This window comes from Cervus elaphus, chromosome 31 (assembly GCF_910594005.1).
Source record: "Cervus elaphus chromosome 31, mCerEla1.1, whole genome shotgun sequence".
Taxonomy (NCBI): domain Eukaryota; kingdom Metazoa; phylum Chordata; class Mammalia; order Artiodactyla; family Cervidae; genus Cervus; species Cervus elaphus.
This window is the reverse complement of record NC_057845.1, coordinates 29,608,853-29,626,024: the sequence shown is the minus strand read 5'-3', so window position 1 is coordinate 29,626,024 and position 17,172 is coordinate 29,608,853. Positions and strand designations below refer to the sequence as shown.

At 34.4% G+C, this 17,172-nt stretch overlaps 1 protein-coding gene and 1 pseudogene across 1 annotated transcript in view; both read left to right on the top strand.

Moving 5' to 3' along the window:
* GBE1 (1,4-alpha-glucan branching enzyme 1) overlaps positions 1-17,172 on the top strand; it is a 290,669-nt gene that overhangs the window by 179,216 nt on the left and 94,281 nt on the right. Inside the window, exon 8 of the mRNA XM_043892923.1 lies at positions 16,304-16,419. Coding sequence (XP_043748858.1) covers positions 16,304-16,419 — 116 coding nt within the window. The remainder of the gene's footprint in view (positions 1-16,303; positions 16,420-17,172) is intronic.
* LOC122687426 lies at positions 5,047-8,218 on the top strand (annotated as a pseudogene).

The following is a 17,172-nucleotide window of genomic DNA, read 5'->3' as shown; positions in this document are numbered from 1 at the left end:
TTGGGAACTTGTTAGTGCTCCCAATCCAGCTCTGCAGAAGTATAAAACTGAACTTGCAGCACCCCGGTCACCTGACCTGCCGTGGAACATAGTGGTCCCCACTGAAGGGGAAAGTGGTGCATTGCTTTTCATGAAGAGCCACCTGCCATCACAGGTGTTACCAACAAACGCTGGAGCTTCGAAGAGCTATTGTATTTTCCTTCAGCCAGCCGTTGTGATGACAGCACTTTAGAGGTCATTGGGCCACTTTCAAACTTTTGTCTCTTAAAGGCTACAGTGGAAATACATAGGCAATCTCGATGAATCAAAAAATCATATCTGCCTTGTAATAGGATCATAAGCCTTCAAAGAGGCCTTTCCTTATGAAGTGTTTATGAATTATGAGAAACAAATGTAGGCCTTTTATCTGTAAACATGACAAATATTCACAAAATGCATTTGTCTTCAACTGGATATTCCTCTCTTTCATTTTTAAGAGACACACTTTTCACAAAGTCAGCTATTGCCAAAGACTAACAAGTATCTATGAAACAAAGGATCTTTGAATTTATTCTTTGATTAGCTTGCTCTATCAAAGGTCAAGGAATTATATTCTTGGATGGCAATGGACAGATGTGGAAGCATTGTGTACAGACATGCTTGCTCGCTTGGTACTGCCACGGCTGTAGTGGAACGAAGGTCAGTTTGAACCAATGGGCCAGACATATAGCATGGGATGTCATAACAGTTGGAAAAAATCAGCAAATTAGGATACAAATTTATACTTCAGAGTAATACTTATTTTTGCATATAGCTTTGTTTTTCTGGACCTTTCTGCTTATTTATGTGCCTGTTTCATTCTCTGCTCACATTTACATCTTTATTAAATTTTATACCCTTTCTCTCTCCTTTTTCTTCCCCCTTTATCCTTCACTTAACAGTTTGTGAATGAATTTGAATCTCATTTTTATGTTAGTGACAAGTCAGTGCCAAATTTAAGCTATTTGTGGTCTGTTGTGAGCAATTTATATATTTACAGTATCTAACATCTGCATTGAAAATTCTAATATTATGATTATTTTCAAAGTAGGTTTGACCATTAGCAATTAGTAATATCAACAATGAAATACATTGTCATGGTAATTATTAAAAGAAACATCCCTGAGCAAATGGACTCTAAATGGCAACTTAAAATGACACGTGGAGTGGCACATTGCTCCTCCATGAACTTCCTGTGATACATCCAAAATTTCATGAGCTACACTAATATGCTAATAATATGCAAAAAACAAAAACAAAACAAAAAAATGTAGGCATCAAAAATTAAAAGATAATTTGGGAGGCAAGGAAATATATGAGCTATAATCATTAGTATAGTTGCTGTGTCTGTGGATAAAGTTTGCCTGACTTTAAAGATTTTGGCCTTTTTGGATGGGGGAAAGTCAGGCAGATCTGTACAAGTGTTACAGTCCCTCACTTATCTGTCCCGGTGATTTTGGGAAATCACATAAAATCTCTTGTTTCAGTTTCCCAATCTGTAATTAGAGGATGATAACCCTTAATATGAGTGTAAAGAAAAGGTTAAATATGATTATATGGATAAAGCATGTGACTCATTATAGATTCCCATTGAAGGGTAGTGTTCTGTTCTTCCCCTGTCTCCCCAGAAGGCTGACAGCAGCCAAAGGAGACATGAAATCATCTTCAGGAGTTAGCAGATTTATCCTGACTCTGACAGTTGTCTCATGTTGATTGTTGTTTGTGGGGTTGTTGAGTCTTGCAGTTGGAACTGTTCACAATGACAGTATATGTGCCAACGAGAAAGCAAATGTCACAAACCTACTCCGTGGCCTTCAGTGCAGGTTGGAAAGTGTATTGAAAATCTAGCTTGAGAGTGACTTTTCTGAAAGGGAGAAGATGCCCAAATAAGTAGCTTTTCCTCAAATGCCTAATTTAATCAAAGAATAACATGTAGAATTTATATTTTTAAATAAAATCTCTCTCAAGAACAATTTTCAAGAGAAGAAGCACAGTGGATTTAACTAGATAGTGCCTCTCCTTATGTTCATATTGTGCAAAGGTTTCTTTTGTTTGTCTGCTTTTTTGTTTGTTTGTTTTCAATGTGGCATAGCTCATAATCTGTGTGTAATAGACAAGCAGACCGTAGTGTTTAGGTTGCAGATTCCCTCTTACTGGAGAGAGTAGTTTGACAAGGGTGAGTTAACCACCAACCCAAAAAACCATGGGTGATCTTATGAGCTGTAACCTGCTGATATTCAACAAGTATCCAAATCAGTGATTTTCATCAACAAAAACTAATTTTGGTAAAAGTAGCAGACTTAGATCCAAGGGACTTTAGGAGCTAATATAAAGCTAGTCATAGATGAACACGATTATAACATTCCTTCCTTAAGACATAGTTGTTGTTTTTTTTTTAATATATGATCCCTGGGTGGATAGAAAAATTCTCTCAGAGGTCATATTTGATTAAAATCTGCTTGATATTTGAGCTTGGGTCCAACTCAGGCAGAGAATTCCAGGCAGAGATATGAACATCTTAGGGCTAGGTTGAGCTTGACTGTGCTTAAGGACCAGAGAGAAGGCCACTATAGCTGGTTCTCAGTGGAAGGCAGCTAATCACAGTATTGGACTGGTGCTTGATCATATCAGACCTTGTAACCAGGACTGTAGACTGGATTTTTATCCCACATTCAGGTCAAAATCCTGCCCAGTCAGAGTGACCCAGCCCTTATTTTTAAATAAGTCCCAGTGACCCAGCCCTTATTTTTAAATAAGTCCCATTTCAACCTGGATCTCAATCTGTCCTTCATATGGATATTATAAATTATATATTTATGTAAAAGTTCTTGGCTATATTACAACAGTATGGGTAGACTGTTAAATTAATTATTGCAGAACCCTTTGAAAATCTAGGCAGCAATGCACGGATGCAAAATTTATAACTGGAGCAAACAAAAAGAAACTGATGGTTCCTTAAGGATACTGATGTTTTTGTGGTTTCTTTCTTTTGTTGTCGTCACCAGAGATTTATATAATGTTTGGGGAAATTTTCAATATTTAATCATAAGCACTCCTATTTCAGTGTAGGCTATACATGCAGACCAATCTGAATTTGTTCTCACTAGAGGCTGAATATATTATTATTTTTTTAATTGGGGTATATGTTCGGATGAATGCCCATGTGTGTTAAAACTTACCCAAATTTATGCATTAGTAAGGAAATATGATTAGTGAAGAGTTTAATGATTTGACTTTTCATAGTGGTAAACATGCTGTAAAAGGCCCCTAAACAGGGATTGTAAACTGTGGGGGAAAAAAAGAAGAGGATAATCTTATTTGAGCATTCCAAATAATTTCTTGTTTAGTTTTCTTTGTGAAGATATCTTTCTAGAAGCCTACACCATATTAATTATATAGCCACATTTGTAAGTATCTTAAGTATTGATGCTGGGAGGGATTGAGGGCAGGAGGAGAAGGGGATGACAGAGAATGAGATGGCTGGATGGCATCACCGACTCGATGGACATGAGTTTAAGTAAGCTTCGGGAGTTGGTGATGGACAGGGAGGCCTGGCGTGCTGCGGTTCATGGGGTCGCAAAGAGTCAGATACGACTGAGCGACTGAACTGAACTGAACTGAAAATATTGATACTATAAACTTTAAGTTGCATTTATTCTAATGTAGTTAAGAGTTTTTTCTTAATTTCCATTTCCTGTTTCAATTACCCTGAAAACAATTTCTTAAGTGATGTATATTTGTTTCTTTCTTTTTTTTTTTTTTACTGTTTCAGAGTTAATGTTGAATTTTATTTGAGTTTCTTAGCTTTCTATGTACATTTTTTAATTCAGTTCAAGTCAATTTATTTAAAATTAATCTTTTTAAAAAAGGTATAGGACATGATTTCTATCACATAGACATTTATGGTTGTGTTGGGAAGACTGATTACATGAACTGGTTATCTCCTGGTGTCTTTCTTGCTAACTAAAGAATTGTCAGGGAGATTTTGTGAGGCTTATGGTAAGAATTGAGTAATATGTAGTTTGTATAGAAGAGGAATGGACAATAATTCTTATATTTGTTTTTGGGAGATGCTGAATGGTTGTGTTTCTTAGTATATGTTTTTATTTTCTCCTATCATCTAGAATTCTCTTATTGCCTAAAACACGTTATTTGATGTAATAAACCTTTAGGTCTGGTCTATGTTAGCGTTTAGTAAAAAGATTCAAATTATTTGCTTTGTGTCCTGAAACTCGGAAAATTTTTGATCTTGAATTAGTCTTTCACTTTAGTAAAAAGTTTATTAAACTTGAAATTAGAAGGAGAAAAAATAATCTAGTACCTTCTTGTCAAAAATTGTCACTGATGTTTAGAAAGGTTATGTGCTTAAATTGATTTTGGCAAAATCAGCTAGAATGGTTTTCTTGCCCCCTAATTCTATGCTATTTGTGTGTGTGTGTGTTAAAAATGCCTTCTTGATGTTCATTAAGTGAAGTCTGACTTAATTTTCTGATAAAATGAATCAAACCAGGGCACTTGCTTTCTTCATTTTCAAAATTATCGAATTTATTTATTTAATGATTTCAATCAATAGCTAGTTTAGTTTGATAGGCTCTCACTTCTGCCTTATCAATGATGATTTAAAAGGAAGAGAGGAAAAGGAAAGAGAAAAGGGAGAGAGGAAAAGAGGTTGGGAAAGAGAAAAAGAAATCCTACGGAGAGCTAGTTCAGGGATTAAAGAGCCAGAGAGAGCAAGGGAAAGAGCCATGGCTTCTCAAGACTAATGGAAAGAGAAGAGTCTCAGTTGAAAGGGGGCATTAGTTGGGGCAGGATTCAAGAAAAGTGTGAGATTTCATTGAGAAATAGACTGTACCATGAGTGGGAATTTCCCAGAAGTGTAACTTGCTAGAAAGAAAATTATCCCAAGGGTATTCTTTTTTTTTTTTTTTTTTCCCCATTTATTTTTATTAGTTGGAGGCTAATTACTTTACAATATTGTAGTGGTTTTTGTCATACATTGACATGAATCAGCCATGGATTTACATGTATTCCCCATCCCCATCCCCCACTCCCACCTCCCTCTCCACCAGATTCCTCTGGGTCTTCCCAGTGCACCAGGCCCGAGCACTTGTCTCATGCATCCAGCCTGGTATTCTTTTTAAAGAGGAAATTTCTGGCTACTTACTGAGCCTGAGCACAGGCTTCAGCCATCTCCCCATCCCCACCCCACTCCTACCCCCAGAGGTGTTGAGCCTGCAGGTCAGTAGCTAGCCGTGGGCACTGTTCTGCAGGATGGGGTTTGTTAAAGGTATCAAGAATAAGGCCTATTTCAAAAGACACCAAGTGAAATTTGGAGGAAGATGAAAGGGTAAAGCTGATTACTATGCTCAGAAATGCTTGGTAATCCAGGATAAAAACAAGTACAACACACCCAAATACAGGGTCATAGTTCATGTAACCAACAGAGATATCATTTGTCAGACTGCTTATTCAATATAGAAGGAGATATATGTGTGGCTTTGTGTGGCTTATGCTCATGAACTTCCAAAATATAGTGTGAAGACTGCCCTGAAAAATTATCCTGTGACCTGTTAGACTAGCCTCCTGCTGACCCTCAGACTTCTCACTAGGTTTGGTATGGACAAGATCTGTGAAGGACAAGTGGGGGTGACTGAAGATGGATACGACATGGAGACCATTGATGGTCAACCTGGTGCCTTCACCTGCTATTTGGATGCAGGGCTACCAGAACTACTACTTGAAGTAAAGATTTTGGGGTCCTGAAGGGAGTTGTGGATGAAGACTTGTCTGTCCCTCTGATTATGATTCAGAAAGCAAGGAATCCTTTGTAGAAGGACACTGGAAGCACATCATAGTTTGGGAAGTTGCAGATTATACCTGTTACTTGATTGAAGAAGATGAAGATGCTTACAAGAAATAATTCTCTCCATACATAGAGAACAATGACCCTAGATATGACTGAGTAGATACCTAAGAAAGCTCATGATGCTGTAGCAGAGAAACATCTTCTCATAAGAAGAAGCACAAGAAAGAAGGTTAAAAGAAGAGGTAGAACCATCTCAGAGTGTCAAATATCCAGAAGAAAGATGGAGTAACTTAAAAGAAAGTAAGCCTATGCAGAACTCAGGAATGAGCCACTGGAGCTGATAAACCAAAGCATAATTTTCTATGAAGATTTTTTTGGGTAAAGACAATAATAAATTTATTGACCAAGTTAAATAAATAAGTAGAAGAGAAAATTCTGGAGAGATATGACTCAAACAAATAGTATTAAGAGTTCATTCATACAAAATTCCCACATAAAACTGTTTCTCTCTTATTTTTTCTTGGCTCTCACCTGTTTATTTGATGACTAATATTTTAGATGGCATTTCACAAAATGTGATTGTGTGGACTGTATTAGAACTGATTTTGAAAGGAGGCCCATATTAAAGGTTACACTTCAGAAATGATAGTATGTAATACAAATATCTTCCCGCTGTGCCTGTCAGAAGTGATTGACAGCTTTTCTGAACTAAGTTTAAGGTGATTTCCAGTAAGTTTGGATGATATATTGTCCAGTTTATCCTGTAGACCTCCACCTTCAATGTAATTTTTTGAGGAGCTTCGCTTCCTTTTCCATACTGTATTAACAGATCCTTTCTCATTCCAGTGTAATACTGCCGTACTTTTTTCTATGTTATCAGTCACTGTTGTAATTAAATGCATTTGTGTTATTTGTAAAATATCTGTCTCTCCCATTAGACACAAAGCTCCATGCAATGAGTATTGCATGCTTCCTATCTGTGACTGTATCACCAGCACCTAGCACTGAGCCAGACACAAAGCATCTACTCAAAAAATATTTGTTGAATGCACCACACTATTCCAGAAAAACATAAATGCAGGATTAAAAAATAAGGCTTAGGATGATGGCCATGGAAGTCAGAATCTGCTAGAGTGTGTAACAACTCACTTGCTGAGTCCACTAAAAAAAAGGCTCATTTTATTATATTAGCTGACACATGCACATCTTTTGAAATTTTATTTTCAGTATGAAAAGATAAGCATTAGAACATAGTGGTCTATTTCCATTTATATTTAATTTATATGTAAGCAAATACATATAAAATCTCTTATCATCTAGTAAGTGCTCTCCTTAATCTATCCCACTATATCTCAAACACTGCTAATCACATTAGACACATTATCTTATTTAATCCCCTTTCAGTAGTGTGCTGAAATTATCTTCCATTTTGCAGTTGAGAAAACTGAGGCCTGGAGAAGTTTTGTGCCTTGCCTAAGCTCATACAACTGACATGACCACTTGTTGGTGCTATGAGTATGTGGTTTTAAAAAAATTATTGACCCAAGGAAATTGCCAGAAACAAAAAGTAATTCACACGTAGTCAAGCTATCATAGTATAGTTAAGAGTTGAGATTTTGGACTCAGAAAGTTGAGTTCCACCTGCATTTATTAGTTGAGTGACCCTGAGCATTTTATTTAACTTTTGAAAATCTCAGATTCTCCAACCATGAAACACACACTTGATATTACAGCCTTGGCAAGTGAGACTATATAATATGTGAGGACTAAAAATCAGTGGACACTCAAGGAATTTGAATTTCTTTCTCTTTTCTATGTAACACCCATATTTTCTGTTCCATTCTAGCCAAAACACTAAATGCTAACTCCCTTTGTTTGTAAGAATGTGTACAAATAGACATTAGAGAACTATGTATTATTTAGCAAGATTAGTGCAAATTTGAAAACTGCTGAAGGAGATGTAGGTGAAATTTAAATATGATTAAATAGCAGCTTCCCATAAAGTTTTCTTCAATTTCCTACCTTCAGAACACACACAAAGAGGCATGTACACACAGTTTCCTGAAGAACTATTAATAGGTGCTGTTCTTTTCCTTGTGCTTTATCTGTCCCTATGCAACTGGTATTTCCCAGCTCATCATCTGCCTGGACTGCTTGTCTACTTCATGGTCATTGTACACTGCCACACTGCAACTTCTTTAGTATTGTAAATATCTATAACTTTATATATCCTAAAATAATATTTCTCCTGAATATTATCTTAAAATATTTGTTATTTAAGGGAAATAATCAGGGAAAATCCTCTTATAGTCAGTATAGTCTATAAAAGCATAATTATTTTGGAAATTATTTAGGAAAGAAAATTAATTCCCAGATGCTTTATATTTGTTTATCTACAGAGCTTTGTTCTCCGTAGCTTGTATTCTTCTCCTTTACTTCTGATGCTGTTTATATGTACTTATCTTTATTTTTTTTAATTTTAATTTAATTTTATTTTTTTATGTACTTATCTTTAATTTGCCTCAAGTCAGTCTTTTGAAATGAAGCTGGCTAAATATAAGTAAATAAATATTACATGTCTAATTACAAATTTTAATAAGATGATGGAAAATTATCAAATCATGAATGCTTTTTCTACAATAGAAATATAATTACAGTTAATCTATGAGAAATAAATCAATCAGAGGGGAAAAACTAAAAAAGGAGAAATACTGATAGGTGAATAGTTAGTGTTTCCAAACTTTTACCATTAAAATAAGCTTTTAAAAGCTAATTACCAATTGTAGTTTAATATTTATCAGTAATGTATATCTATATACGTTTAAGTCACTGTCAGTTTTGATCTGAAGCAATAATTATCTTCATTTTATATATAAGGTGGAATTTTTAATCTTGTTTGAAAAAGATGGATGTGTACTTGTATACCTATAATGACATATACCTATGTATATGTCATTAGCTAACCTATAGTGATTTGTTGTATAAAACAGCAGTGATTGTTCAGATGAAATATGTAAAACTTTCACGTAAGACCTCCCTTATGTTTCATTATAAGAGATGATTTAACTTGGCTTTCTGCTTTCTGGACCTTGAGTTGCTCAGCTTTGTGGGGCCCTCTACTTTGAAAAAGATGTTTCTAAATTTTCTCCAAATGTTAATAGCATATTTTATCTGCTCTAATGCTTTGAAAAATCACCTTTGCAATTTTTGTGAGAAAGCAGAGAGATATAAATCAATTTAAAAATAAGTAATATGAAAATTTATTAATTTCTTAATCACTCATTGTAATCATTATCATAGAGGATTGTTACTTTAGATTTATTTGTTTTCCTGTGTCAGACTGAAAAACTTTTACTTTCACTGAAGGTCCCTTACCATCCCGCTTCCCAGCCCCATGCACATACATACACACTTCCCCTGAAGTGTACCTTTTTCTCATCTTACTTGAGCAGGTAACCAAGCTTGTTAAGAATATAAATTCAGAGAAAAAAGAGACTTGAAAATTTCTCAAGTTGAATTTTCTTTTTAGTAAAAGTATAATTGGAAGCATTTAGCATATAAAAGTAAAATATGCTATCCATTCCTACTTATTTCCTAGAGAATACCTGATTAGACTTATAGATAATATAAATGGAGTTAATTTTAATTCAGTATTTAATAAGCCAAGTACAATTTAGGCCTTAAGGGAAAGAAACTGTTTTATTGTAATAATGAATTTAGATAACCAGGGCTCAGTGGATATAATATGATTAAACTGTATATTAATTTAAATAAAATAAAGTTATATAAGTTGAAATAAAAAATGTGATATTGAAAAGAAAACTTTAAAACCATATTTTATAATAAAAACCAGTGTTTTGAAATTTATATTATTACAGACTTTTAGTAGTTGAATTAATATTTTTGTCTCGTTAGAGTCATGTGCTTTTTGCTACCTAATGTTATTTAAAATTAATATATACAGTAGCTGTAATATAATTCTGTTTCTAAAGACCCAGATATATTTTATTATATTGAATAAATGATACTATTATATTGTCTTAGATATGAATAATCACTTTTTGTACTTTTTCATCTTTAAAAATTTTTCTCAATAAATTCCAGTTGACCGACAGTATAATTTGTTGACAAAGTAAAAAGCATTTTCCCCTTATTGGCTAATTTAATTAAAATTATACTGACAGATGTAGTTTTAAGAGTTTTTTTAAATAGTGTAGATAGTAAGATATTACCTATTTTTCAGTGGTGACGTTTTAGGATATCTTCATTTAAGAAAGTATTATTTTCATTGATTTAAGACTCTAGCCTTCTATTTGACATGCCATACCTTTTCTACAAAAGAATTAAAAAAAAAAAAAAAGCAACCTGAAAGTACTTTCTTTGTTCAAGGTCAGTCTACTGCCTCAGTTGAAATACCCAGATCAAAACATGTAACTTTTGCTTCATGGTTTTATGATGTACTTTTTAAATAGCAATTCACCTTCAAAGACTATGTAATAGCTAGGAGGAATATATAATTTTTCTTCATATTTTTAAATATTTGGCCACTGCTTAATAATGTCTCCTACTTGTTACTATACAATGTTAGTACAGTTAGTAACATCTAGTGGAATAAGTTGCTGATTTTGAAAATCCTAGAAGTTACTCAGGACCAGAAATAAATACAACAGTCCACAAATGGTTTTGAATTAGAAAATGTAACTACATCTAATAAATGTTGCTACATCTGATTATACTTGCTTGCCAAGAAAATTCGACTATGTTTTATTTCATTATAAAGTTCATTTGCAAGATGTGAGACAATCAACAGCTTTGATTTTAGGGATATTTCCTAAAAATCTTATTATTAGAATTATCTGTGTGTGACAAAATTTTCTTAATAAATTCTCATTACTTGATTACAGGTTGAATATTTCAGACATCCACACCAATTAGAATCCTGATTATTTTGATTGCCAGAAATCCTTAAATATATATATTATCCATTGATATATTCAGTTTCTATATCAGACATCTGTGATTTAAACAGTTTTAGTGGTTTATGATTTACAGGAAAGTCAGCTGCATTTCATTTTTTGAAATTTTGGGTTTTTTGGGTTTTTTTTGCTTCATAAAATACATGAGTAAGCCAATCAATTGATCTTCGGTAGTATAGATGACATAGTGTTTGTTTCTAATTTATATGCTAATTGATTTAAGATAGAAAGCTAATAACTAAAATAGGTCACTTCTCAAATACATTCAAGCTGGCTTCTTAGTATGTATTTGTTAGCATCCTCTTCTAAATGTTAACATCTAACTCCTCCAATTGTTTGGCAACTAGATTATTTTGTGGTTTCTATGAACAGACTTTAAAGGCTTTGTGTCAATGGAATAATCTTAAAATCAAAGTCCTACCTTGTCTGCTGTAACATACCAAGTAAAACAGTGCTCTTAAATTCCACTTTAAATTTTTATTGGCCTCTAATCAACTGGATATATCAACTGTGTTATAGGCTGTCTGATGACATTTTGAAGTAGAAAAAGTAAATTGCCTTTTTTATTGTACCCTTTGCCAGACATTTTCCTACTTTGACTCAAGGCAAACCATTCAATTGAGATGATTCAGTTCATTTATTACTGCAGAGCTTATTGAGTAATATTTGTAATTCAGTCATAATTTGGAATACATCATAACTCTTCTTCTCAGCCCCTCAAAGAAGGAAAATGCAATTTATGGGTGCTGAGTTTGAAATTTATGATAATAGAAATAGTAATAGACATCTTTCAGAAATTTATATTTTCACTAGTATGTATTTCTTAAACTTGTTCTGGTGTTCTATTTAAAAGGCAGATTCAGTGAACTATTTCATTCATGTATAAGCTTAATAAGTTCATCATTCATGTTAACTGTTGGAAGGTAGGGTCCAAAACAGGAGTACCTCACCTTGGAGGTCCTTTATATTTAGATTTTTAACATATATGTAAGATTTCACTAGCCCCTATTAAAATTGCTGAGAACTGAATCTCTAATGAGCTTTCCTGGTAGACAGCATTTCACAAGTGTTGTGACAGTTTGTTGTTAGAGGAATTAAGGGTGACTCCATCAGGAGACAAGGACTCTTGGAAGCTCACATCTAGACTCCTCTGAACTTTGCTCCATGCACCTTTCTCTTTTCCCATTATGCTTTTTATCCTTTCACTGTATGTATAAATCATAGCCATGAACATGCCTGTATGCTAAGTCCCGTAGGTCTTCCCAATGAATCATGAAATCTGGAGATTGGAAGACTCCCAGCCCAGCTTTCCTCTTGTAATTTAACTTCAGTGACCTGGAATAGGTATATTTATATAATAATTAAATACATTGTCAACCTTTGGTTGGAAGTTTACACAGTGTAAGAAAAATGAAAAAGAAAGCTACATCTTTGTCGCAGTGATACTGTTAACTCTCTATAATCTGCTCTTTTTCAACTTTGATTTCTGGATCGTGTCCATGCATTTACTCATGTATATAGTTCTGGCTATCTGGGCTTCCAAGGTGGAACTAGTGGTAATGAACCCACCTGCCAATGCAGGAGACTCAAGAGATGCAGATTCAATCCCTGAATCGGGTCTGGGAGATCCCCTGGAATAGGAAATGGCAACCTGCTCTAGTATTCTTGCTTGGAAAATACCATGGACAGAGGAGCCTGATGGGCTACAGTCCATTGGGTCAGAAAGAGTCAGACACAGCTTAGCACCTGAACAAGACATTTTAGAGGTGCTTCATTATGCTGTGTGCTCAGTCATGTCCAGCTTTTTGCGATCCCATGGACCAGTAACCCGCCAGGCTCCTCTGACCTTGGGATTTTCCAGGCAAGAATACTGGAGTGGGTTGCCATTTCCTCCTCCAGGGGATCTTACCGACCCAGGGATTGAACCCAGGTCTCCTGCATCTCCTGCATTTGAAGGCAGATTCTTTACCACTGGGCCTTCCGGGAATCCCTTTTAGAGAAATAGAAGTTAGTATTTTTTAAACTCATTTGAACTTTTTAATTAGATGTTCCATTTTCATTATTATTTCTGATTACCACAGGAAATTCTTTTTCTGTTTATTCATACCAAGAATCTGTCTACTCACATTGTTACAGCCAAGTATGTTAAATGCAGTTTTATAGCTCCTTTTGGGACTTCCCTGATGGTTCTTTGGCTTAGACTCTGAGCTCCCAATGCAGAGGGCATGAGTTTGATCCATGGTCAGGGAGATGGATTCCTGATTGGAAAAGACCCTGATGCTGGGAAAGATTGAAGGCAAAAGGAGAAGGGGGCAGCAGAGGATGAGATGGTTAGATCGCATCACCAGTTCAATCAACATGAATTTAAACAAACTCTGGGAGACAGTGAAGGACAGGGAAACTTGGCATGATGCAGTCCATGGAGTTGCAAAGAATCAGACATGAGTTAGCGACTAAACAACAACAACATAACACCCTAAACAGCAACAACATAATACCATTTGGACAGGAAGAGGGTAGATTAAATATTGTGGTAATAGGATTCAGTAGGATGTTTGGTAACTCTGCCTTTAATCAGCTATGTGATATTGGGCAGGAATTTTTTTTAATTATTAAATTGACATCATCTTGTTTTGTACTTTGAATGGTAATGTCATTGACTTTTTTTCTTCTTTTATCTTTGTAGATATTAGGGCACTATTTTCCCATGTCAGTGTGACTACCTTGGAAACATTTTGTCCATGACATTTCTGTTAGAAATTGATAGAATATGTCCATCAGTCCAAGCTGGATTGATGTAAATGAATCGATAAGGTTGATATGAGTATGTGGTGTAATAAGACTGAAAGGATCCCAAAAGTACATATGCCATCTTTAGAAATTCAAACTGAAAATTTTACAGCACAGTTGTCCCTCAGGACCTTAAGGGGATTGATTCCAGGAGCCCCACCATATAGCAAGATCCACCAGTGCTCAAGTCCCTTATATAAAATGGCGTTATTGTTGTTCAGTTGCTCAGTAGTGTCTGAGTTTTTCCCACCCCATGCACTGCAGCATGCCAGACCTCCCTGTACTTCACCATCTTCTGGAGCTTGCTCAAACTTATATCCATTGAGTCAGTGATGCCATCCAACCATCTCATCCTCTGTCATCCCCTTCTCCTCCTGCCTTCAATCTTTCCCAGCATCAGGGTTTTTTCCAAAGAGTCAGTTCTTCACATCAGGTGGCCAAAGTATTGGAGTTTCAACCTCAGCATCAGTCCTTCCAATGAATATTCACAATTGATTTCTTTTACGATTGACTGGTTTGATCTCCTTGCAGTCCAAGGGACTCTCAAGAGTCTTCTCCATCACCTCAGTTCAAAAGCATCAGTTCTTCAGCACTCAGCCTTTTTATGGTCCAACTCTCACATCCATACATGACTACTAGAAAAACCATAGTTTTGATTATACGGCATATGGCGTAGTACAATGAATACAATGGTCCCTCTTTAGCCAAGGATTCAAAATCTGAGATTATGGAGGGAAGACTCTATATTTATTAAAAAATATAAGTAGACCTATGCAGTTCAAACCTGTGTTGTTCAAGGGTCCCTAAACAGATAAACAAAACAGTAGTGCATGTCAGATCAGGCCCAGGGACAGTTTGTGATCTCTGGTTTACATATTCATATCTTCATAAATCTGCCCAAGAGATTTCCTTTTTAAGCAGATTTTGTTCCTACTCTGAGCTCTTTTGAGCTAAAAGTAGCTTTCAGTTTACCTTTCAGAAGTAAAATATACATTACTAATCAAATGGACAAGTTAGGAAAGTCTGTCCTTTTCAAAACATTGTTAAGGATGAGTGATCAATATGCAAATTTATTCAAGATTTTTTTCTGAAATTCTCATGGAGCAAACTTGTTAAAAAAGAGTATAGATGTATATACTTCCTTTTAATTTTTGCAGTGAACTCAAAACTACTCCCTTGTGGCTCAGCCTGTAAAGAATCCGTCTGCAATGTGGGAGACCTGGGTTCAATCCCTGGATTGGGAAGATCCCCTGGAGAAGGGAAAGGCTATCCACTCCAGTATTCTGGCCTGAAGAATTCCATGGGCTGTATAGTCCATGGGGTCACAAAGAGTCAGGCACGATTGAGTGTCTTTCACTCCCAAAACTGCTCTGAAAGAAAAAGGTTATTGATTAAAAAGTCGAAAATATAGATATTAGAAATTTCTATGTAAAATAGAGCAGTTTTGATCTCTTCATTTCTTTTTGTTAAACAGAAATGGTTTTTTTAAGCCTTAAATGAATATTTGTTCTACCTTCACTATGGCTTGGCCAAACAATCTAGAATTTCCTGGCCCTCTTTCATATCTATCGGATTGTTTGGATTTCTGTTTTTGTTTTTTTTTCCTCTTTTAACTTTGAGTAAGTTTTCAAAATTCAAAGTAACTTATCTAAAGCAGTTAATTACCAACAATATTCATTTTACTGCAGAGTTTAGATTTACAATTCTGGAGTTGATTGTGATGACTAATCTCCACTTAGGTCAGATTGCTCTTTAATATATGGAAGGTTAAAAAAAATACATAAATTTCAAGTGGGTTAAGGAATTGTGTACACTCTTACTGCTTTGTCATTAAGCTAAATGAGGTATTAAAGTCTTAAAACCATAGTTATAATGAGATAGAGAACTCAACCATAACTGTATGACTAAAAAAAATACTAATTGATGATGCCCTCTTTTCAATTGTCCGAAATAGACTTATTTCATGTGGCGTTTTTAATTGAGTTATAACTGTTCTTTGTTTTTCTTTTTGTTTTTATGGGTATAAGACTCTTTAACTTGTAGAACTTTTTACTTTATTAAACATCTATTCTCTAGTAATTAGGTCTCTTTCTTTTACCGTCACAAAGCAAGTCTAGTAAGTGTAGTAGTGCTTATAATAAGGTAGATTTCAGGAGTCTTTTTTTCTTTTAATTTTTATTCTAAACTATATCTGTTTGAAACTGTAGAATAAGGAAATATTTTAAGCAAAAACACTGAAGGCTGAAGGTAGTTTTCTACCGATAATGAAATTATGTTTTCTAAAAGAAGAATATAAGTAACTGTGGTTATTTTACATGAAAAATCTTGATGAAAATTCAGAAATAAGGAATAGAATTTTTTTGGTAACCACTAGTATGTAGTAATCACTGTGTGCTTGCTGAGGCTGGACCACTGAACAAGACAGTGTCCTGCACTTTGGACCAGACTGGTCCATTTTTTTCTTAGTGTTTCTCAGACATTGAGTGATTTTTTAGATAAAGAAATTTAACAGATTTTCCTTTTAGGATGAATTTCATCAAACAAATGATGTAAATGTTAGTAGCTTTCTGGTGTTTATATGGTATATTTCTTTGAACATCATGATTCCTAAGATAGTCATTTTGATTTTAATTATTATTCTTAGCAAAGGATGAATAACAAGGAAAATGCTCTATACATTATGCCTAAATATGTATTTATCTGTGCATTTTAGCTGGGAAGTCTTAAGATTTCTTCTGTCAAACATAAGGTGGTGGTTGGAAGAGTACAGCTTTGATGGATTTCGTTTTGACGGTGTTACATCAATGCTCTATCATCACCATGGAATAGGTAGGTAACCTGATACATTCCAGATGTAACTAATGATTTTATTTTATATTTTTACTGGAAGATTACAACCAGGCTTAGGATTCAGTTACATTGCTACAGTGACCATTATTATTGGCTTGATTTTTATTAGTTCTTTTATGTATCTAATCACTTCTGATCCCTTTTTGGCAGGAAGTCAGGTATAAATAGTTTTTATAAAGTATTTTTATACTTTTTATAAAGGGTATTGATTTTCTTTGAAATATTTCTACTTAATAATAATATGCTCTCCTTAAAGTGTGGCATTCTTTTAAAAAAATTTTTTTAAGGATATAATTTATTATACCAGTCTCAGGCTGTGAAAATGACAGCAATTGTAATGAAAAATAAATAACAAAATTAATAAATGAGAACATTTGTTAATGTATGGGTTCCTTTGCATATTAAACATTGAAGATAATGTATACATTTTAAATATAAATGTGCTCAGTTAAAATTAAATTGTAAATTAATTTGTAATTAAAACTATGGATCAGAGACTTTCAGTTTAAAAGTTGTACAAAGAAGTGGAATCACAGAATCCTAATCCTTCAATAGGTAACATGTAGAAATATTATTGTTTTTTTAATGACCAAATATTTAGCAACCTTATTCATAACTAATACCTGGAAACAAGCCAGGCATGCTTTAATAGATGAATGGTTAAAAAATGTGGTATATCCATAGCATGAAATGCTACTTAGCAATAAACAATAATGATATTGATACATATAA